Below are 22,616 nucleotides of genomic sequence, written 5' to 3' on the forward strand. Positions count from 1 at the left end.
ATAAATATTATGGCAGATCTTGTAACATTACTGAAAACATTTTCTAAACCAAACTACTGTGTTTTATATATTTGAATTCCCTTGTTTTATTTTCCAGGCAAATTACTTAAATGTCATTTGACAATGATATGGAAATCAACTTTCAGAGATTTGTTTGAGAAATCTTTTAACATCTAGTTGCTTTTATTCTGGGTTTATTGCAGTTATGAGTTATGTTTTATAATAAATGAGAGATTTTAATTGCTTAACCAGCATTACAGTCACATTAGACAATGTTTGCTTCAATCTTTTTCTGCAGTATTTTATCGATTTGTAGTATTTTAAAGATCTTACATAAAGAAAATGATGAAAATGTTCCATATTAACCAACATATAAATATGTAAACAGTGTCTGAGTCAAGAGATAAATAGTGCTTTTATATATTTAAAATCTATTTTTATTGTAATTATTTTATTTATCTTAATGATTTATGTAACAATCATTAATATTAGAAACATCCACGCTGTATTTAGATATGTTTTATTATTATTATTATTATTATTTATTTATTATTCTTTTTTATTTTTTTGTCGGCCGAAGTCTGGCTCGTCTGTCTGGAAACCTTTTAAAGGCGACGCGTCGCTGTCTGCTGCTGCAGGAGAGATCAGATGGGAAGAACATTTCCAAAAAAATGGTCCTGAAACTTCAGGGCCTGGACAAACCGTCTGCTCGGCCAGAGACTGTACCTTTGAAGGCTGCACTGTCAACTAAACACGGTGAGTTCAATGCCCGCAGTCCTCACGGCTCCTGTACGCCAGCCGTCGGTGGCTAGCTAGCAGTGCTAACGCCACATCTGTATCGACGGTGTGAGTGTGGAGCTGTGACGGGCTGCAGATGTTTGTCTGTCTGCTGTCTGAGAGGAGAAGACTTCCATCAGTAAGACACGCTCACAGCACTGATGGCTTCCTCTTCAGCACACAGCTGCAGCTCCTGTAGCATGTCAACTAAAAGTGTGTTTGTAATCCAGCTGTTGATTTCAGAAACATGGGCTCATCCTCTGCCTGTCTGTTAGTTAATGTGCATGATGTGCTGTTGTTTTTAAACTCAAACACTGGTTATCTGAGCTTTTCGGTCTGTTGTTAAAGTGTAATCCGTGCAGGGACAGTCAGCTGTAACACATCTGATGACAGCAGGAAATAAATGCATGGACCAAAAGCTGCTGATATACATAATGTGCATGCAGCATTCAAACAGAGGGAGCAGGAGCTGGCTGCACAAAGGCAGGCTGTGACTCTGGCCGAGAGCTAACAAAGAGACTTCAAATAGACACTTAGCTCCACAAGGCTGTCTGGTTCTTGGCTGTCTCAAGTAGGAGTAATTTGTAGTGTATTATGGGTAATTTAAGAGTCTTTTCTAAGTAACAACGCAGCCAATCAAGTCAACTGCTTCCTTGAGTGGCCCACTGTTACCACATCCCTGCTTCCTCACTCATACCTGTAAGGATAAAGCATCCAACTTAATGACAGTGTTCATCCCGGAGTCTGTTTCAGAAGTATTCAGGACGAAGAATAACCTTGAGTTATTACGTGTTTTCTGTTTTATTTTTTTATAACTGCTGAGATCAGAATTACAGTTTTGCTCAAAAGAGCAAACGACTGTACTTAATGAAGCTGCACGACAAATACAAAAGAGGATTTCATGTGTTACTGAGAGGTGAGTTTTATCCTCTACCTAAAACTAATGCAATGTAGAACAATAGCTGTGTAATGAACTCTATCTTGACACTTATAGTGTTTAGTTTTTGTTGAAAATGATGATTTAACTTTATTTCAGAAGCTGTAGTTTGTGGTGCTTTTAATATTTTTATTAGAAGATAGAGTCACTATATTAAAACACCTCTCCGTATAGTGCCATCCAATTCAGCAGCTTCCAAGATGATCATAAGGTTTAATCAATATTTGATCTGCTACAATTAATCTACCAGATTTCTCTGGTTGCAGCTTCTCAAATGTAAAGATTTGTTGCTTTTATCTGTTGTATTATTGTAAACTAAATATCGTTGGTCTGATGAAACCAGACATTTGGAGACCTTCGACTCCGGGAAACTAAGTTGGACATTTTTCTTTATTTTCGGATGTTTTATAGAATAAACCTCTTTAAACATTTCATAACATAAATAAAACATTCTGACATTAATGGAGGAGGACTTTATTGGAGGACTTCTGTAGATTGTTTTACTAAGCACGTAATAAACTGAGAACTGAGTATCTAGCTTATAATATTCGTTCATTAGTGTAGTTATATTACAACGACAAAGGACTTACTAAGTCAATTTCTTGTCATTTAAATAAGGCAATTCGAAGTGCTTTACATAGAACATAAAAAGCATCAAGATAAAATGTAGAAGGACATTAAACTCCAATAAAAAAGAGTTAAATATCAAATAAAAATTAGAACAGGAGAGTAAAAGTCGCAGTTCGTTATGTTTGTACAATATCTGGATATCAAACAGTGTCCACTAGTAACAAACCAGGGAGGAAAAACATAAAGAAACTTAATTTAATCATCGAGTCATGAAAGTTTTCCCACCACCCAGATGCAGTCCCTGCAGCCTGTGGAAGTGGGAAGCAGCAGCAGCAGCTCAGCCCCCAGCGACACATCTGGCTCGGTGGTGCAGGTGTGCTTCCCCAGCGCTCAGGCGTCGGTGCTGGACAGCCTGAACCGGCAGAGAGAGGACGGCCGGCTCTGTGACCTCTCCATCCACGTCCAGGGACATGTGTTCAAAGCCCACCGCTGCGTTCTGGCCGCCTCCTCACCTTATTTCCATGACCAGGTGAGGAATAGGAACCAACCAAACACACAAAAAAACTACACAAGGTCGTATTGATCCATTTCTGATCTGGACCTTGAAGAGATTCAGATTCAGAAGCGTGCAGTGTTCGAGAGACTCTGTTGAATTTTTAAGCAGCTGTCTCAGTTTTTAGGACTTATGATAGAGACAGCCTTCGGTCAGATGGTGCAGCAGGCGGTCTGCAGTTTATATTTGCATCCGCTTGATATTTTCAAGACTTATAACAGGAAGATGGTTACATACAAATAAGATGTGTAAACTGTGAGTTTTTGCAAAACATTGCTGCACTTTATCTTCCTTGGCTTGGATAAAAATATCCCCTTGGAATTGTGATATGGACATAGTGCAACAGGAGGCCCATTTATTGAAATCTCCTTGCAGCCTGTTCCTGAGAACTGTTTTTACCTACCAAAAGACTACCAAAGATTTGTCTATATTTGAATTCAGAATTTTCTTAATTTTAAGGATGGATTTATTTATTCATATTCTGTCAAAAGCAATCATGAGTTGAGTGAGTTGTAGCCCGGGATCCTGTTTATGGTGGGAAAATCACATTCACAGTTCAAACCAGTGTCAAGTTCACACTTTACAAGAGCCAGCTCATACACCGAAGACCAGTTTTACTGACACTTTGTGGGGGTTGTATCAGACTCCTGTTACCTGTCTGAGGGGCTGGCAGACAGACTAAGTGCCCATAATGGCATAAATGAACTAAGGTTTGGATTGTAACCCGTAGTGAAGTGTGTATAGGAAATGAGAGCTGGTGGAGAGAGGGAGGACAATGCATTGATAGCTCACCCTTCCTCTCATCCCCAGGTACTACTGAAGAACATGTCTACAGTCTCCATCCCGGCAGTAATGGACCCGCTGGCATTTGAGAGCGTGCTGAGCTGCGCCTACACCGGTCAGCTGCGGATGCTGCGCGAGGACATCGTTAACTACCTCACGGTCGGCAGCGTTCTGCAGATGTGGCACATCGTGGACAAATGCACCGAGCTGCTGAAGGAGGGCCGGTCGGGAGGAGGGAGCAGCGGAGGAGGCGGCGGCGGCGGCGTGCAGGACGGAGCCAGTGTGGGAGGAGGAGGAGGGTCAGCTAACCTCGGGTGTAGCAGTAGTAATGGAGACGGTGGTGCAGGTGGTGGTAATGGAGCTGGTAGTGATGGTGGTGTTGGTGGTGGTCAAGCCCAGGTTGCAGGGTCCAACGAGCCCCAGCACGCCTCGCAACCTCCCAGCCGCCCGTCAGTGAGCGAGAGCCAGTCTCCCAGCAGCACCAACTACTTCAGCCCCAGGGACGGGAGCAGTTTTGGAGGAAGCGGTGCAGCCGCAGCTGGAGCTTCAGTGGACGGAGGCGGGGCCAGCAACACCCCCAGCTACTGCACCCCATCGGGAGGAGAGGAAGCCTTCCTTATAGAGGAAGAGGAGGAGGAAGTAGAGGAGGAAGAGGAGGAGGTGTTGTACCACCAGAGGAAGAGAGGACGAGGAGGAGGCAGCGGGAGGAGGAAGAAAATGAGCTCAGTGTCAGAGCAGGAAGTTGGAGTCAGCGACAGTTTTGGCGTGTCTTCATATCAGGTGACGTGTAACCGACACAACAATCCACTTACACTTTAGACTAATATTCAGTATTTTCATCATTGCTGAATAGATGTAATATCATTACTGCTTATAATTAAACTTCTCTTGGTTATCAAGTTGATATTCAGAGACAACAAAGACCAAATATCCCTTATTATACAATTATTGTATTATAACATGAACTATCTCAATTGGAAGGATGGGGATGACTCAGCGCTGCTACCGCAGAAGCGTCCCACCTACAGCCAGCCCAGCATCATGCCTCGTAAACAGTGGGTGGTTGTGAAAACCGAACGCATGGAGGACGACGACCTCATCGTAGTGTCCGGGGAGGAGGGAGGAGAAGACGAGGATGACGAGGATGAGAGGGAGATGGAGCTGGCCAGAGAGCGGGAGAGAAGCGACTTCAACATCTCAAACGTTAGGAGCCTTTCAGCCGAGCTCGGGGGCAGAGCTGAGAACGACATGGACTCACAGGTGAGCTGAAACTCACTTTAAACACACAATGGGAAGAGGTTTCATGTGATTAAAGCAACTTTCTAAATATTCCCATAGCAGAAGTTTTTGTGTGTAGAAAAATGAGACCACCGCTAGGGGGCAATGATGTGCAAAACCATTTTTAACCTGGAATGTTCTTTGAGATTCATGCAGCATATGAGACTTGTCTGGTGGACATTGTCTGTCCAACATGCAGGCTGTGCAGTCTATAGAGAAGTCTGCGTAAAAGTATCTCAAACTGACGAGTTTTAAATTTTGCAAATCTTTCCTAGTGCAACAAAACCTTTCCCTGTCTGTCTCCAGGTGGACTACTGCCAGTCTTCAGAAGACTACCTCAAGTTTGAAGGCAGTTTAATGGACCAGACTTTAGCTCAGCACCTTCACGACAGTGCGGCGGGTCAAAGCCAGAGTGCTAACCGTGCCGTTTCAGCGCTGCTGGGCCAGGTTCAGTCTGCAGCCTCAGCCCGCGCCCAGCTCTTCCCTCTGGACATGCAGGGGAACCAGATCCTCCTCTACAGCCAGGCCTCCGGACTCTCTCTGGACGCTGGCGCCCCTCCCCTGGGGATGGCAGGTGGTATGATCGGAGGAGCTTCTTTCAAAGGTCCCGGCCTGGAGCACGGTGCGGTCCACCTGTCGGTGCAGGGCGGTTTGGGAGTGGATGGCATGGACAGTGGAGGGATTGGGGGTGGAAGTGGGAGCGGTGGCAGTAACAGCAACAACGGGGGTTCAGGGAAAGTGTTCATGTGCCACTGTGGTAAGACCTTCACCCACAAGAGCATGAGGGACCGCCACATTAACATGCACCTGGACCTGAGGCCCTTCCACTGCCCCGTCTGTGCCAAGAAGTTCAAGATGAAGCATCACCTCACAGAGCACATGAAGACGCACACGGGCCTCAAGCCGTACGACTGCCTCGGCTGCGGCAAGAAGTTCATGTGGCGCGACAGCTTCATGAGGCACCGCTCGCACTGCGAGAGGCGTAGCGGGCTGGGAGAGAGCGGCGAAGGCGGGGTTAGTGGCGAGGGGGGGAGAAGAGGAGGAAGTGGAGGTGAGGATGGGCCGGATTTAATTTCCTCTCCTCACCTCCTCATGTCTGCAGGTGAGGGGGGACAGGGCGGCCATCTGGGAGGAGGAGGAGGGAGAGGAGGATTGTCCGTTTCTTCTCCGCATCTTTCCGGCTCCGTTCTGTCGCCGCAGCACCCCGGCGTCTCGGCCACAGGAAGTAGCAGCAGTAACAGTCTGAATAACAGCGGCAATGCTGCTCTGAGCAACAACATGGCCGCCACAGGGCCGCTCCTAGGGGTCGTCTCTCAGAGTTCAGGTCAGGGATCAGGGATGTTTGGTGGTTTAGGGTTGGGTCGAAGTGTGTGTGATGAGGACGTGTGTGAAGTCAGTGCCAATGATAGTAGCGTGACTTAAACCAAAACTGTGTGTCATGTCCAACGGGCGCCTCTTTCTCAGCAAACAGTCGTGCTTCTCGTTCCTGCTGCTGTTTTTACAATACAGGAAACTTGGAAGGAGCGCAGTGCTCTTCTGAAACACTTCTAACTGCCAACCCTCAGCATTTCAAGCAGGAACTGCGTGCTTTGTCAAGAGTGGGGAACAAAGGCGAGGCTCCCGTTGGACACACAACCTGAAGGACCTGTAAGTGTTTATAGAAAAATGGGACTTTGAGATTCCAGTCGACTGTTGTGCCGTGAAGTTTCTGAAATAGACTTGTGGTCGTGCTGATGCCATCTTACATTATCCTCAATTCTCGTACCGCAAAGACTTAAGGAAACTTGCCTCCGAAAAGTGGCCTCATTAAAAATGGACCTTTTGTCTCAGCGAGTAAGCTATTGTTTTAAATATCCGAGATGTTACTAAAGTTTATTTTTTTGGTTTTGTGGAAGAATGCTGTGCGCGACGAGAGGAAACCAAAAATGAAAAGACAGTGCTTCACTAACTGTTACCTTCTGTGGCGACATTATAGTATCAGTAGAGTAGAAAAATGGCTGTTCTAAATTGCTGTGATTTTCTGCAGTATTGTATCGTAATGTATCACTGACGTTTGATTTAAATGAAGAAGGAAAAAAAACACATATCTGCAAGAGAAGAACTCGACAAAAGAACAAGCTGAAGTTGCAGATGTGTGTTTTTTTTGCTTACAGCAGCAGTGGTACATCTTTATCCCATGTAACTGACTAACTGCCATATTGTGTAGACGATATTACGGTGCTGCTTTGCTTGAAACACATTCTGGATTACAGTAAAAGGCACAAACATGTATCCTCATCACAAGGGAAGCCTGATAGATCCCAGACATGTGCACAGGGAGGGAGACGGTGAGCTCGGGAGCCTCATTCAGATTCACTTTAATGTCTGGTTGTGGAAGGAGCGAGGTGAAATTGCTCTTTCCCAATATGGTCCAGTCCCACGTAAACACTACCTTTAACTGATAAGCTCAAATCTACGCAGCAGCAGAAGCCACCAAGGTGCTCTCAGTTCTGCTGCTGTTACCTGCTTTCACTTTCTTGTCGTTCACAGAGTTCTCGTGCTTTGAGAAGTATATTATCACTGTAAATATATAGAAATATATGTCGTTTACTCATCAGACCTGGAACAAATACTAACTTGTAATACTGACGCGTTTGCTGCCGTCTGGTCTGCTTTGGAAAGGAGGAGAGGAAGTGTTCTGCAGGTTCCTTAAAAAAGTCGTTGCATTTCTTCGATAACGTTCATTTCAATGAAGAGTATTAATCGTAGGTGGCGGTCTTATCTAAGCTATACAGTGTATAGTGTGTTTACAAGCATACCTCCTCTGAATGGTTGACCAAGTAGATTTTAATCTCTAACTCTCAACTTATGGACCCAAATGAAAAGATGTTTTCAGTAGCTGCTGCAAACAAATGAGTCAAATATTTGTTTTATTCTTTTCACAACATTTTGTCATGAAGAGTTCTTCACATTTCATTTCCTACTTTGTTTTTGGGTTCCAGTATTTTCTCCCTGCAATCATTTTAAAAGCATTATTGTATCATTCAGGTTCCCGACCTCCCAAGAGTTTGGACATACTGAGAGAGATGTTATTTCTTTACTGACAATAGAAGTACAGACTCATTCGTATTTATCAGCAGTGGTTTTAGTCTGACACTTCTTCCTGTTTAGGTCCTGATGTGAATGTGGTAATAGTCCAGGTACTTTGTTATAAAGAAAGCACTAGTTTAAAATATAAGCTAAAGATTGGTTTAGTTCTCTGAGAAGTTCCGATGGACAGATACAGTTTTGTGTGAGAGTAAAAGTTATTATTACTTATTATTGTTGAATAAGTAACAAGGAACTAGTAAATATCAGACACGTCAAACATCCTGATATTGTATTTCCTTTTTTCATTTTCTAAATTTGGACTAATAGTAGTTATTGTAAAACTTCTAAATGATTAGTCGACAGTTTTCAGGTGGAAATATTAAACATTTTGTGGTTAAATTTGTTAATTGACATTTTTCTCTATATTGTTGTAATTTTAACACCTTTGGATTTTTTTCTGTTCAGATAAAATAATAGTCAAATGATTATTTATAGTGATTTTATTACTATGTTATAAACAATTATATATTCTTAACAACAGTAGTAATAATAATAATAGAAACACTAGTATGTTTTTACCACTGCTGAATACATATTTGGGGAAAGGACTTGAAATTCATCACTGTTCACTCACAATGAAACAAAATCAAGTTGCTCTTAAGATGCCTAAACTGAAACACAGGTCAGTTTGTTTACTTTGAACCTCATAGAAATGTAACCTCATGTTCTCTTCTGTGTAAAACACACAGTTAGTTCTGTGCTGCATCTATACTGGGACTGTAGTAGAGTAATATAAACACTGTGTGATGCATTGAGGGACCATAATGAACCGGTACAACTACTGATAAGATACACAGACACTTTATAAATACTTTCTGCCTTTGAGTTGGTCATCCAGTTGTCCAATCACCTCCTCATGTAACACATTCAGATATCCTTAAACTTCACATTTAACTTCACACCAATCTCCACCAGGGGGAGCTGTTTACTTATTGCCAAACAGAGGACAGAAAATTAATAGAAGCAGTTTAAACTGTGGGTTGTTTTTTTAAAATCTGGACACCACTTTGTGCATTGTTGCTTACTAAAATACTTTTGATTATGTCATTATTTTTAACAATGTGATGTGTGCCTCATTCTGATGTTACCTAAATGTAAGATCTCGGCCCATTTTAAAAGAACGACATTGGAATTGAACAAATATGGTAGAAAATAAGGTTTCTTATGAAAGTAAAGTGTCATTTGTGATTAAAAAAAATAATAAGTCAAGCAGCCATTAATTTAATGTTTCTTTCATCAGCTTTCAGATGAGTGCCCCCTTGTGGCCAAGGTTGGCACTGTGATTAAGGGGATTATGATAATGTAACGTGATTACCATGTGTGTTTAGGAAGATATGTATCTGTGTTATTGATTAACATACTTTAACCAAAACTGTGTAACGCTTCAGTGTGCCAGTGTGGCTACAGCACAGGACAGCTGGTGGTGGAAGAAATATGACCTCTCAAACATTTCCATGCCTTCAGAGACGTTTTACATGTTGAGTCACACAGAGCAGGAACAGGATCTGAATGTTTTACCTTCTGTGAAGGCTGGGTTTGGATATTTTTGTATGCAGGTTTGGGGCTCAGACTAAGTGAAAGGGTTGTTGGCTTTTGTATGTGCTCAGTGATCTGTGAGGTGTGACCTCCAGCGTTTCCTCTTTGACTTCAGTTGTGTTTGTGGGTAATTTGTGCCTGTTTGTTTGCTGAACAGCTGCAGATAATGACGCTGGATGATTGTACGAGCAGAATGTGGAGTGAAATGGTGATCAGATGCTTTTGTTAAGTGTGGAGTTAAACACGTTTGAAGTGTGCCAACTCTGTAAAGCGTTTGTAAAGATTAACTCACTGAGAGTGAATGTACGTGAAGAAGATGACGCATTTATTTGTGTTTTTATTGTACAACAAACAGAACACACGAAGAGACAGAGGTGTTTTGTGTTCAGAGAAGGCTCAATCAGAAGTGTGTGGATTCTTAGTCTGTACTTGTGCTGAGCGAGAAAGACAGAATAATTAATAAAAAGAGGAGATGGAGGTTTCTCCTCCGTCACTAACAGCCCTGATGTTAGATTCTGCAGCGCTCAGGCTACAACATCTACAGACTTCATGTCAACTCACACAGGAAGCGAAGGCCAGCAGTTTACATTTACAGTTACAGTTTGTGATGTGCAAATGTGCACTGCAAGAATTTACAATATATACAATTCAAATCCCTCAAATAATCAATAAAACCTCAACATGTGGTCTGTGCAGTGGAAATCCTAAAGGAAGTGCAAATACAAAAACTGTATATTAAAAAGTGTTATTATTTGATCTTGTTTTACCACCTCCACATCTCTAAAAGTTTAAAATGTCCTAAATCATCAAGTGCATCTTATGGCAAACACATGTTTTTTATTTGTTTTATGGCGTCTAAGCTCCCTGTTATTTGACTGCCTTTTGGTGTCCTCCTAAATAGTGAATTTACATGATGGATGTGGTGTTCATTGGGTTCTCCAGCAGCTTCACCAACACACTGAAGAACTTATAGTTTCCCTACAACAGACTATTAAAACAACTCTAAACTACAACTCCATGTTTCCTCTTGCACCACCTCTCGTCTGAGTGAGAGAAGAGCTAAACGTTCCTCCAAGAGAAAGTAAGTGGAAGGACCAGTGTGGAGAGCTCAGAGGTATTTTAATTATTTTTGTACATTCCACAAACTACCAGTTGATTGTTGAACAGAAAAATTGTCAATAGACATTTTTATGTAAATCCTGAGTGGTACTAATAATGTAATAAACAACAGTACATCAATATTCACCTCTGCCCTGTATCAAAATAAAGGATTAATAAATGATTTGGTGCGAATAATGTCTGTCTTTAATTTCTGTCTGATTGCTACCTGAAGCTGTGCAACAGAAACATTATTACTATTGATTAACAATACATTCATATTCCAACCCTCCTGATACCACAACTCTCTGTATTGGCTGATACAGAGTGCCGATACAACACCAGTGCCAGTGACTGCCTACTGTGTGGAACTCTTTAAGTCTGTATGTAAGATAATAGGAGGACAGAGATCGTTCAGGTTTTATGGATGGAATAAATTGACTGATAGTGGAAACACTGAATTTGAAAACAACTCATTCATTCTCACAACAGAATTTGTAATGTTTTTGGGGATCAGGCACATTACACGATAACCAAATAAAGTCAGTAGCCCACAGGGGGGCGATACCGATCTGGTGGAGGGGATCGATGCAGCTATAGCTACGACTATAAATAAGCTTCAGAGGTTAAAACATCTGTGACGATATCAACCAGCAGAGGAGACTCTCTGCTCTAAAATTACATTTAACCAGTAAAAAAAAAATAATTGCAGCCTTTTCTGAAGAGACAGATTTTTCTCACACTGTAAAAATGTATTCGATATATTTAATTCAAGAACCAGTAAAAATCCAAATCAGCAACACAGAGGCTGTATATAAAAAATTATTTATTTTTTATCAAAAATGAAAAAGAAAAGATTCACAGTGAACGATGGATCACTCCTCTGCATAAATCAGGCCAGATAGGTCGTAGCTACGATAACTACATTACAGGTTTACATTCTGGTAACTTTAAAAAGAGAATTTACCCCAAAATATTATTTCACCCGTGTCCTTTAATTTAAAAAAAATAATAATGGGAGAAAACAAAAACAGGGGGTTTACATACCAGTGCTCTATTACATAAGAACAACTCGTAGTTTAAATAAAGGGCGTGATACACAGTTGCAAACACTGTCCAAACCTGCCTGGAACAACAGCTAAGAAATACATTTAATACTAAATACAGCAGGGAAGCAGGAATTTCAACTTTAATGTCTAAATTTATCCCAGCGTATCGACAGAGGGGGGAACACAAATGTAAAAGCAGCACTAAAGACTTTAATAATGAGAGTTTGTTGGAGAATGTCGTTTATGAACATTCAGATTTGTTGAGGAGATTTAGACTCAGGTGTTTTGGATCTTTAACTGGGCCACGTTTGTATCATTTGTTTGGATTTAGACAAACACTTGAATAAATGTAGTTCTCGGGGCTGGGCAGAGGCACAGGTAGAATTCATCATTATCATGGAGAAACTCAACGCTTTGCTTCAATCAGAACTTCCTTTGAGACGTGTCATAATCATGGAGAAACATTTCTGTCTTATAGCGAGTTGAACTGTAAGACTGGCTTTGTTCTAGATCTTTCTTAATATCAACAAATCCCATGCAAAGACCAAAACCAACAATGTGTAAGTCCATCTCTCACTGCTCTCCAGCTTCCTCACGCTGCTCTCAGCCCACTGGTTCCTACTGAAGACATAACTCTTTAAAAATGAATCAGAAATATATTATTTCACTTTAAAAAAAGACTCCGTAACTTCCTAAAACAGCTGGATAGTGTAGTTTGTAGCAAAAGAGATTCAAGAAGGAGTAAAGTGTGCATTTATTTGGGACTATATGAGTATTTCCAGCAGCAGGAGGATGTATGTGTGAGCACATGTTCATTATAATGAAGGAACATGTCTCACTTGTGTTTTTAATAGTGTGTGGACAACAATGTGCTTAATGGCAAAGAGAAATAATAAATAGCAGGCTTTGGATACAGACAGTTCATCAGTAGTTGTGGTCTTTTAATGTGATTTGTTGACTCTATGAAAAAGTTAAAATATTTCTATCCTTATTTTTCTTTAAACATTTGTGAATCAGCTAGTCAGGATTCCTCGTTCAAAGCAATATCTATCTGGAAACTATTCAGCTATCCTGAAGCAGACATCGGTCTGAATGGAAATAGTAACTTGCTTTATTATAAACCTAAAAATAGAAAATGTTTGGAAACATAAAAGGAAAAATTCAAAAATGTCAATATTCTCCGTTAGCACTGCTGCAGTCCACACATCTCGCTAACAGTACAAACCATCACACAGCTCACTAATCCAATGCATAAATAGCAACAGCAAATAAAACAATGCCATCTCAAGATTATTCTATACAGATCACCACTTTCACCTCCTGAAATAATGCGACTGAAATATAAAAATGTAAACAAACTGGCGGTAACGCGGCGCTCGCCAGTCGAGTGTCTGTGAAAACAAAACTCCCCGTCTGGGACACGCGTCCAACTGCTCAGTTCATGTTTTCAGGCACTGGTTTCTTACATAACCACACTAACAAAAGTTCAAGTGAATGGAAATTTATCCCAAGAAAAGTGTTTTTTAGCTCTCTGTGTTCAGAGCAGCAAAAAACTCATTTTAATCCTACTACCAACTGGAGGTTTAGCAGTGTTACACTGGAAGGCAGGAAACACGGCAACAGACGTTCGGCTGCTTGGATCACATAAAAACTGATCTTTACCCAATCTGCACCCAAAACGGGAGAGAAGACAGCCGAGGTCAACATCAGCCAATGTCTGCTTAGAGAAAATGACAGCTGTATTCTGCGGCGCACACATCAGGATTTCCTCCCGAAATCATGTCCTGTGAAAGCAGCTTTCTTTCAAATGTTGGCGTACAATTATTTTATTTAAGTCCTTTACAAAAACATCTTTGCTTTTGTTTGGTTATATGTAATCAAGTGACATGAGGTACTAAATTCATAGTTTTCCCTGGCTTCCATAGCTTGCTGTTTATTTTGGTAAAAACTTATTGATAGTGACTGTTTCGATCACATCCGGCAATTTCACAATTTGGAATTGTAAAGAAAAAAAGAGCCTTTTCTCCTTTTTTACAAGCCAGCAGACAAAGATGGTCCTTAGAAATGCATGCTTTCAGCAATCGGTCCCAGAATACGGGTGACACGTGGAAGAATCTTGCAGAACAGCGACCAGCGAGGTCAAAGGTCATTCAGAGTCTGACAGGACGATGATCTCATCTGGGTCACACTGAGTGGCCACGTTGACCTGCAAACAGAAAAACAGAGGAGCCGTTAGGAAATGCTCTCACAATAACAATAACAATAACAATTAGTACAATGTGATCAGGGCTCATCTTTTTCTTGTTTGTTCCTTTTTAAGAAAATCTGAATTCATAACTTTATCTATTCTGAATATTAAACAGGTGTAAACTGGATTAAATTAGTAATTCTGGGAGGAAGAATTCTGCTTTAATATTTATGTAAATTATACTTTTTATCCTCTTTTTTTAAATTAGACATTTGCAAGAACTGAAATGTTATTTTATTGTTTATGTAATTGTCATTATAAGCATAATCATTAGTTGGTGTGGATTTTATCTTTTGATTTTTGGAAGCTGTAGCAGGAAACAACAAGAAACAAATTAGCTCCTTTTTAAAGAAACTCGTTTTTCAGATGAAGAATCTCAGGTAACAGTACAGAACCCCTAAAACTAATCAGCTTCGATTTTATGAGAAATTTGACTTTACTGTATCACAATCTGTGATATAAACACCATGATACAATACTTTTGCTAATGTAGATAAGACTTGAACAGACTGAGACATAAGAGATGATTGATTTTACTTTCTTTAGCTACATACTGTATAAAACAAGACACAAAGTTGTAAACTAGATCAAGTCTACACAAAAAAGAGGAACAATTTTCCATAAATAAATAAATAAAAAGTCTAGAAATGGGATTGTGATCCAGGTTTTCAGTTTCATTAATGGCCGTACGTAACCTAAGTTCTTCTAATTAACAATCTCTGTGACCCCACCTTGTTTTTCTTGGGAGGAGGTGTTGACTGTGAACTGCTGACAATTTCCTGTGTTGGAGTGTCTGCCCGTGTCGACTCCGCCTGCTGCGGAGAATTGCAGCTTAAAACACCCATGTCCAGAGGGATATCGACCTCACTGCGGAGGGAACAATGGATGGATGAAGAGTAGGATGAGGGGAGAGAGAATTAAGAGAGAAATAAAGAGATAGAAGAAAATCCATTAGAAATATTATCATCAACTGAAGTATATTAGAGATACAACTAACATTTTATACAAGCAACAATAATTCAAATCAAGAAATCCAGATGTGCTCCAATAGTGAAGTATCTGTCTGTTTTCATTGTATAAGCACTGAGCTTGTTGCAGTATTATAGTAGTTTTTTTTTGCTTTGTCAAATTTATGAAACTGAAACTGGCCAACTGTACCTGTCATGGATGATTGTGTGCTTTGTATTTCGGGAGTTCCCTGATGTAATGTCTTCCCTCTTCCTCTTCTGGCTCCTCGTGGTTCTGGGGCTGGGAGGTGGCGACGTGCCGTTGCTAGTCTGTGTGCCACATTTTTCTACAATGACGACCGGTGACAGGGGCACCCCATTGGCTGCTCCCTGGGAGACGTCTGCAGAGTCCTTAGAGACTTTGGTGGTGGTTACCAGTACGACTGAAACATGATTGGAGGAATCTACAGGCTCCTCTAATCCTGCGAGGTTACCGTTAGACATCAGCGTCTGGTTGTCGGTCTGCATTGGCTCTGACTGGGTGGGGCTGTGTCTAGGGGAGGGCATGTCCGACAGTGGAGATATCTGCGATTTGCTTTCATCGGAAAGAGGACTGAGTCCACTTGTGATTGGCTCCTCCTCTTCATCTTTCACGCTTCCTTCGTCTCCTGACACCTCTTCTGTCTGATCCTCCTTGTTGGCATCATCACCTGCTTGTTCGGCCTCGTTACTGTCACCGTCTTCCTCGTTATCATCGTCTGTAAAACAACAAAATAAATGCAATTAAATCTTTTCTCCTCGTCTGTGCCACTCTTGTCTGGTTGTCATTTATGATACAGATTTATTGGGTGAAACGTGGAAGACTGTTTTCAAGTTCAACTGCTAAGAGGGGGAAAGTTTCTCTGAGCTCTCGTTCAGTCAGTTTAAGGGGTGGACGTAAGAGCCTGATTTTATAACATCACAATAAGTTTGAAAGCCAATCATTGTGCAACATGTAACTTACACAAGTCTGATGTGGAAAAGTGAAGCCTCCAGGGCAGACACACTGACAATGGTCTTTACAGCAGGTAAACTTTTGAAAGAAGAATTCATAAATTCTGTTTTTTAATGTGGGAGACTTTAAAGGGAGGAATCTTTTTGAAAAAACATATCAGAAACAAAAATAATTCCAAGCAGAGCATTTTATAGGTTATACTTTCCTGTGGAGTAAAATAAATGTAAAATTTTATTTAGTCTTTTTTAGATTTACTTGGGCCGCCGACTCGTTACAGCATTTTGCAGAGAAACACAGAGAGTGGCGTTATCTGATGGACACGGTGGATACAGAGCCAGTAAACCAACATTTTTCATAGACTACGTCATTAACAAGCCTCTTCCACATGTAGCTCGTCTACTGTTGAATGAAACTGAATCGCAGGTGGAAAGAAACCCAAAACTTGAACAATGTATGAACTAATATCTCGGCTCTAACCTGGTCCATCCTGCTGAGTGCTGGCTTGGATCTCTTCCTCAATGTCTGGGTCTGATGATTCATCTTCTTCATCATCCTCCTCCTCCACTTCTTCTTCTTCCTCCTCCTCCACCTCCTCCTCCTGTGCCACTCCGTTCGCCTCTTTATTTTCTTCTCCCTTTTCGGATTTCTGGTCCTGAAAATAAGATGTGTGAGGATCAGACAGGACCAGATTGGCCAGGTAAAGAGGAAGGAAGTGTCAAATGTGAAAATGGAAAACAACAACAGAACTGTTAGAAGCAGGATCTGTTGTTCGTCACATAAAGTTCCCAAAACATATGTATGAAAATCAACTTGCTGTGAGGTAGATCATTTACAAGCAAACTGAGCAGCCACTTATATCTGGTGACATTGTTGGAAACGTGTAAATTAAATTATATGTTTATTATTGGCCATAGTTAAAGGTGGTGTTGTTGTGGAATACATTAGTACGACACCATCAGTAAATATGACCTCAATGCTACAACATCTAATTGAATTAACACCTTTATGACCCCCCCCAAAACTGAGACTATCTTTATGTAATTTGTAATATTGTTGAGGAGATTAAATTAAAAGTTGGATAAAATATTCTGTCACAGGGATTCTTGTTTTATCCATAAATATGAAACCAAAAACATGTGAAACAGTGAAAGCAGAGGAACCCTGTGATCATTTTCTCCTTCCCCAGATCGTCTCGTACCTCTTTCTCCTTGCTGTCTTTCTTCAGTCGTTTGGTCCTCTCCTGCTCCTCCGTGTCTTCCTGTTTGACAGCGTACTTGGTGATAACATCCTCCAGGCGGGACAGAGCCACTTCTCTGTTCGACCGAAGCCTCTTCAGCAGCGAGGGGTCCAACAGAGCCGGGTCTGTGGCTTCAGAGGGTGGTGGGCACAGAGACAAAGAGATTAAAAATGTTTTGTACTTACTAACAGACCAAAATAAATGCCAACAACTTCTAAAGCCTTGAAGACCTGTACATTTTCACATCTCTTTCCATACTAGCATGCTCCACAGGACACTGAATGAATGCTCAGGGGCATAGTTTGTCCAAACCAGAGAATATTTTGCACTGATATTCTGACACAGCAGCCTTCAGACAGAAGCCTTACCAGGCTTGTAGGGGTCAGTGAGGTGTGAGCCGAAGTTGTACACCAAATCCAGGTGACGTCTTTCCTGTATGCGGCTCCCGGTCTCCCTGAAAGCCTCCTGGGCGATCTGGTTCAGCTGTTTTCTGCTCAGGCACAGATTGTGGCGCTCATTGGCACGCAGCACCTGGTGGAGGATGTCATGGTAATCCGGAGGGTTTCTCTGTGCCTCGGGACTGTTGATGAACCGCTCGATCTGACAAGAGGATGGATTAAATATTATTTCTCGCAATCTTATTTACCATGAGCTGCCTTCTAGTGACAGAAATATCTACAACTTCAGTCTTTTATACTTTATTACATAAACAAACTAAGTCTTGTTTAACCTTCTGCCATATATTAAGTAGTACTGAATTTATGTTTCTGATAGTGAAGTAGTCGGGCATATTATGATTGAACGATGTTTTGAAATATGAAGTGATGTTATATAATATATAATATCCATTAATGTAAACCTTAGTGGATGCAATTTGATATTAGACTCACTACTGAGTGACCATAGTGATGTATTGAAGTATGTGACGGAGGAGAAGCCGCCATGTTGGTTCCAAACAAGCCTCTGAGTGCCTCAGTACCAAACTGAAGAATTATTCTTTCTGGCTTTTTTATAATAACATTATATTATCTACTGTAGCTGACTTAATCAGATTCATTTTATCAGTAATTCGGGCACAACATCACAAGGACTCAACTGGAGTCGTTTTCCCAGCAAACTGTGCCAGCAGTGCTTCAGCCAGGATCTCTCTCTGCGGCCCAGAATCGAGACCGCCAGACCGGCTCGGAGACCTCATCTGCTCAGCAACCAAGCTGCTTCCACAGAGTCACCTGGGAGCTCAACCTGCAGCTGGGTTCCTAAACAGCGGAGCCCTAAGTTACAGAGAGTGAGGCCTGCACCTCCCGCTACGCTGCAACAGCGGATTACACACTGCACAACAAACTTTTGGGAGACTGAGCTCAACGTCTCAATCTCTGCAGATAATAAGGTTATATCTGATATTTTATATTAGATACTAATCATTTAAACCAATAATGTATATTTTAGTAGTATAGTTCTTGTGAAAAACAACCAATGCATAGCCACACAGCTGCTTTAGACCGTCCGTAAAACAAATACTGAAGGTTCAAAACTCTTAAGCGGATATAAAATAAAATTATTGATATAATACGAATAAAAGTCCTGTTTCGTATTATTCTCTAAGTGTTTTGAAATGGCATCAAATTCTGCTGATAGTAATAATACTGGTGTTCATGCAAGATCGAGGTCTGCAACTGGTTCAGTTCAATTCAAGATTCAACATGTTAGACAGTAGAGGCGTGTAGTCCTGGTTGTGACACAGACAGAATAAGACAAGTTGACCCAGTCACACTAATTACCCAGCTTAGAGGACAATTATTAAACCATTTAAAACAACAACAACCAGCTCACCCTCCTGTTGATCTCAGGATAACGAGTGCTATTGTAGGAGATCCTCTGCTCAATGACTCGACCTGTTAGTGTGTGGCAGCCCTTTAGTTCACACAGTTTTTCATAAATCTTCATCATCTGGAAAAGAAGAAGAGGACAGGTGTGACTAAATGTCCCACAAACTGGTGCAATGGTTCTTTTCACAGCTTTCAGCCCTCTTTATAACAACTGGAGCCCCCAAACTGCATCATACTCAGGCCTGACCTTGCGTTTGAGCTTGTGCTCCTGGATGTATAAAGATTCCTCATTTCCCAGGTCGTCTAAACTCAGCTCGGCCTGCTGAAGGCGCCGGATCTCATCGTTGTACACCTTCAGTAGGTTCTCCAGGTACGCTATCTGAGAGAGATTGAAAACAGACATAAAGGTTAAGGTGTTTGCTTTTGTGTCAGTTTTTGTCAAGAATGAAAGGAAACAGAAGAAAGAGAAAAAAAACATCACAATGTGGCCTGTGATAGTTAATATCTAATTTTATATCTACCTCATTACAACTTTATTCACTGACTCTGCTTTATTGACGCATACTGTACAGTGTTATTGGTGGACTTTAGTATTACTCTTTCATACTTTAGTTCTCCTTTTCTCTCTCTGTGATTTTAGTATTACTCTTTCATACTTTAGTTCTCCTTTTCTCTCTCTGTGATTTTATTTTCTGTCGTACTTTGAAAATTTCATAAACATTGAAGCAACCTTTTAAAAAGAGCCATACAAATAAAAATGTATACTCAGCAGCTAAATTATAGCTCGTCAACCATCAAAAATAATTCCAGTCACAACTTGTAGTGACTAACCTGTTTCCTGGATGCCCTCTTTGCCTTTTTCTCCACTTCCTGTTCCTCAGTTGTTTTGTCCTCCCCGCCCTCCTGCAGCCCTGAGGTGGAAGGTTGCTTATCCTCCGCTCCAGGTTTCACTCCTTCCTTCTCAACTTTAGTCTTGTCTTTACTTTTGAGCGTAACAGAGGTAGACTGGAAAGAGCTTGATGTTGAGGTACAAGGCCCAGACTCAACCTTGGTGAGGATCTGCCTCTTCTTGGCGGCATTCTGCTTGAGATGAGTGCACAGTTCATTGATGTAGACAAAGGTTTTGGAACGGTTGGCCTGGGTGCGAGTCAAACATCGTCCCAACGTGTTCCTGAACTCCACAGATGACAAATATTCGGGGCAGGCCTTGGAATGCTTCGTTTGGAGGAAGGTCAAGACCTCGGGGCAGTCCTGGGTGAGAGCTGAGCAGTACTCAACAAACTGGGAGGATGAAGAAAACAGGAAGGGGGAGAAGGCAGGGGGAGAGAGGAAGGACAAGAGGCAGAAATAAATAATAGGAATACATAATAATAAGCATATTGTTTACACCCAGTTCCAATATTTTGTTAATATAATTGCAACAACAACATACATAGTTAAGGATGACCAGCCACTTTGTGCCCTTAGCTCACCTCAGTGAACAACTTCTGATTCTCTGCCTGCAGAACATGCGTCTGCTTCTTCGCTGAGGCGAACGGTGACTGGGTGATGTGGGTAGGGACGGGCTGCTGGGCTCTGAGTGACGAGACATTTTTGGACTGATGCTTAGAGGACGAGGTGGATGCAGAGCAGGAGGGCTGAGGAGTCTCGTCTTCATCATCATCATCTAGGACTATGATCTTATCTGCCATCGAGGCGGGAGCAACCGCCATCCAAAGAGTTGGTTATTTCTGTTTTCAGAAAACACAAACGGGGAGAACGTTGATCAGGAATAACCAGGAATAAAATATGCGTAGGTTCTTCTCATGCTGAGAAATACAACAGTGTGTTCCCTCAAGTAAAAACAGACCAGGTGAATAAACACGCCAATAAAGTACCCAAGTTTTGGTACCAATACCAAGACAATACTTTTTCCCCCTAATATCTTAATTAGTGGATTAGAAAAGAAGTCTAAATAAAAGTCTCAAAATTCAATATTTGGAGCTATTCTTTGTCTTATTGATGATCTGAACATGTTTAATAGATTAATCATTTTGAATATATAATGACAGAAAATAGTGACAAATGTCCATTCAGTTTTCAGTCCAGGTGATGTCTTTAAATGTCTTGCATTGTCAGTCCAAAATTGAAGAAACTTTCTGTCATTTGTGCCTGAAAAGATGATTAATCGATAATCAAAATAGTTGGCGATTACATTTCTGGTGATTAACTGATACACGATACACAATATAATCATGAAAATATACTACATACTTCTAAAATCGCACTACTGGAATCTCTTTTCTTTACAATTCATAAAGAAAAAGATATTTATTACCTCATGTTCCTGCTCTTTATTCTGGAATCTAGACTATTTCCAGACATTTAATTAAACGATGTGTGGGATATAACGTTCAGGACGAGTCTTCAGCCGTGGTGACAGGCTGAGGATTTTGTAAAGATGCAGGATCCTCTTTGTTCAAAATAAATGAGGAAACCAATATTGGACAGTACGCTGGTGAGCTGGACAGCTTTTTAAAGTCAAACCCTGTGAGGATATTCACGATTATCCCGACTCACAAATATCACGATAATACCACACACCGTCCCATCCCTACTCTGACTACATGTTTACCAGATTAGCTGATAAAGTAGTAACCAACTATGAAGATAACTAGTTAATGGCAGCCCTAAACAAAGCTCCCACACACAGATTACAACAATGCACCAGCACACAGACACACGATCATAATGTGAGTTTAACCAAACACTGCTCCATCAGTCAGGGGGAAAAGCACACAACCCCTCCAACACAAACACTTTTGTGTGTGTGTGTGTGTGTGTGTGTGTGTGTGTGTGTGTGGTTTAAGAAATAAAACAAACAGTCAGGGAATAAAAATACCTGAACTGGGAAGTGAAACTGATCGAGACATGATGACAAAGTGTATCACACACAGATGGTTAGAAGTAGACACACAAGATAATCTGCGAGACAGAAAGGCGTTGAGCTGTCACACATTTAAAGGACACACTCACACATACAGACCTCTTGTTCAGCAGCTGTTTGACGAGAAAACAAAAGAGGAAAATGTTCCTCCGCGGCGCATAATGAAGAGTTAGCGAGCATTAGCATCAGGGAGCTAGTCAGTTAGCTTGGTGATAAGTAAGAAAACAACGAGCGCGCATGTTGTTGTTTTTATTATTGTTTAACTTGTTAAATAAACAATCCCGCGGGTTCACGCTGTGCCGTATTTTTTTAATCCCACCGACTTTTCTGTTTACCAAAACAATGCTCCTTAACTTGATTGTGCTGGCGACTCGAGATCGAAAGTGTACCCGCTAAAGTCGTACGAGCATCGACGCCTCTGATTGGTTGATACGTGGTTGACGCTCAGTAAGGTCGTTAGCCATTGGTTGAGCTCCTCCCGTTGGCTGCCGTTGATCAGGTCTAACGTTCTGATATATTTATTTATTTATGTTTATTTTAAAACATCGATTTGACAACGTTCGGGGAATAACATTAATAAAACTACAATTAAAATTACAAAAACGATTTTAAGTTAAATTCAAGACATGAGGAGAAAAATATATTGACAATTTAAAAAAAAAAAACCGTAGTTAATCTCTTAAATCGCGAATATCCGACGAGTTTCTTGAGATTTAACATCTTTATAT

The 22,616-nt window shown here is 41.1% G+C and overlaps 2 protein-coding genes across 2 annotated transcripts; one reads left to right on the plus strand and one right to left on the minus strand.

Annotated features, from left to right (window-relative positions):
• Positions 1 to 570: 570 nt before the first annotated feature.
• Positions 571 to 10,845, plus strand: zbtb22b (zinc finger and BTB domain containing 22b). The gene is made up of 5 exons (XM_051390005.1): positions 571 to 756; positions 2,577 to 2,813; positions 3,648 to 4,400; positions 4,602 to 4,880; positions 5,205 to 10,845. Exons 2-5 carry the CDS (start codon positions 2,577 to 2,579, stop codon positions 6,318 to 6,320), a joined length of 2,385 nt encoding a protein of 794 aa, XP_051245965.1. The 5' UTR covers positions 571 to 756; the 3' UTR covers positions 6,321 to 10,845.
• A 625-nt stretch (positions 10,846 to 11,470) lies between these two features.
• daxx (death-domain associated protein) lies at positions 11,471 to 22,305 on the minus strand. The gene is made up of 11 exons (XM_051390006.1): positions 21,988 to 22,305; positions 20,435 to 20,692; positions 19,794 to 20,243; positions 19,210 to 19,341; positions 18,967 to 19,083; positions 17,505 to 17,736; positions 17,098 to 17,267; positions 16,377 to 16,551; positions 15,117 to 15,663; positions 14,690 to 14,825; positions 11,471 to 13,916 (listed from the first exon to the last, which is right to left on the minus strand). The coding sequence occupies exons 2-11, from the start codon at positions 20,672 to 20,674 to the stop codon at positions 13,857 to 13,859; spliced, it is 2,259 nt and encodes a 752-aa protein (XP_051245966.1). The 5' UTR covers positions 20,675 to 20,692; positions 21,988 to 22,305; the 3' UTR covers positions 11,471 to 13,856.
• Positions 22,306 to 22,616: the final 311 nt, after the last annotated feature.

The sequence above is a fragment of the Dicentrarchus labrax genome, unplaced genomic scaffold (assembly GCF_905237075.1).
Source record: "Dicentrarchus labrax unplaced genomic scaffold, dlabrax2021, whole genome shotgun sequence".
Taxonomy (NCBI): domain Eukaryota; kingdom Metazoa; phylum Chordata; class Actinopteri; family Moronidae; genus Dicentrarchus; species Dicentrarchus labrax.

Bases quoted from the DNA above. Each gene is read 5' to 3' on its own strand.
- daxx (XM_051390006.1), bottom strand. From the start codon at position 20,674: ATGGCGGTTGCTCCCGCCTCGATGGCAGATAAGATCATAGTCCTAGAT. The intron at 16,552-17,097 runs GTACGAGACGAT...TCTTATTTTCAG, and splicing joins AAGACAGCAAGGAGAAAGAG to GACCAGAAATCCGAAAAGGG. The intron at 14,826-15,116 runs GTACAGTTGGCC...TTCCCTCCGCAG, and splicing joins CACACAATCATCCATGACAG to TGAGGTCGATATCCCTCTGG.
- zbtb22b (XM_051390005.1), top strand. From the start codon at position 2,577: ATGCAGTCCCTGCAGCCTGTGGAAGTGGGAAGCAGCAGCAGCAGCTCA. The intron at 2,814-3,647 runs GTGAGGAATAGG...TCTCATCCCCAG, and splicing joins CACCTTATTTCCATGACCAG to GTACTACTGAAGAACATGTC. The intron at 4,881-5,204 runs GTGAGCTGAAAC...GTCTGTCTCCAG, and splicing joins AGAACGACATGGACTCACAG to GTGGACTACTGCCAGTCTTC.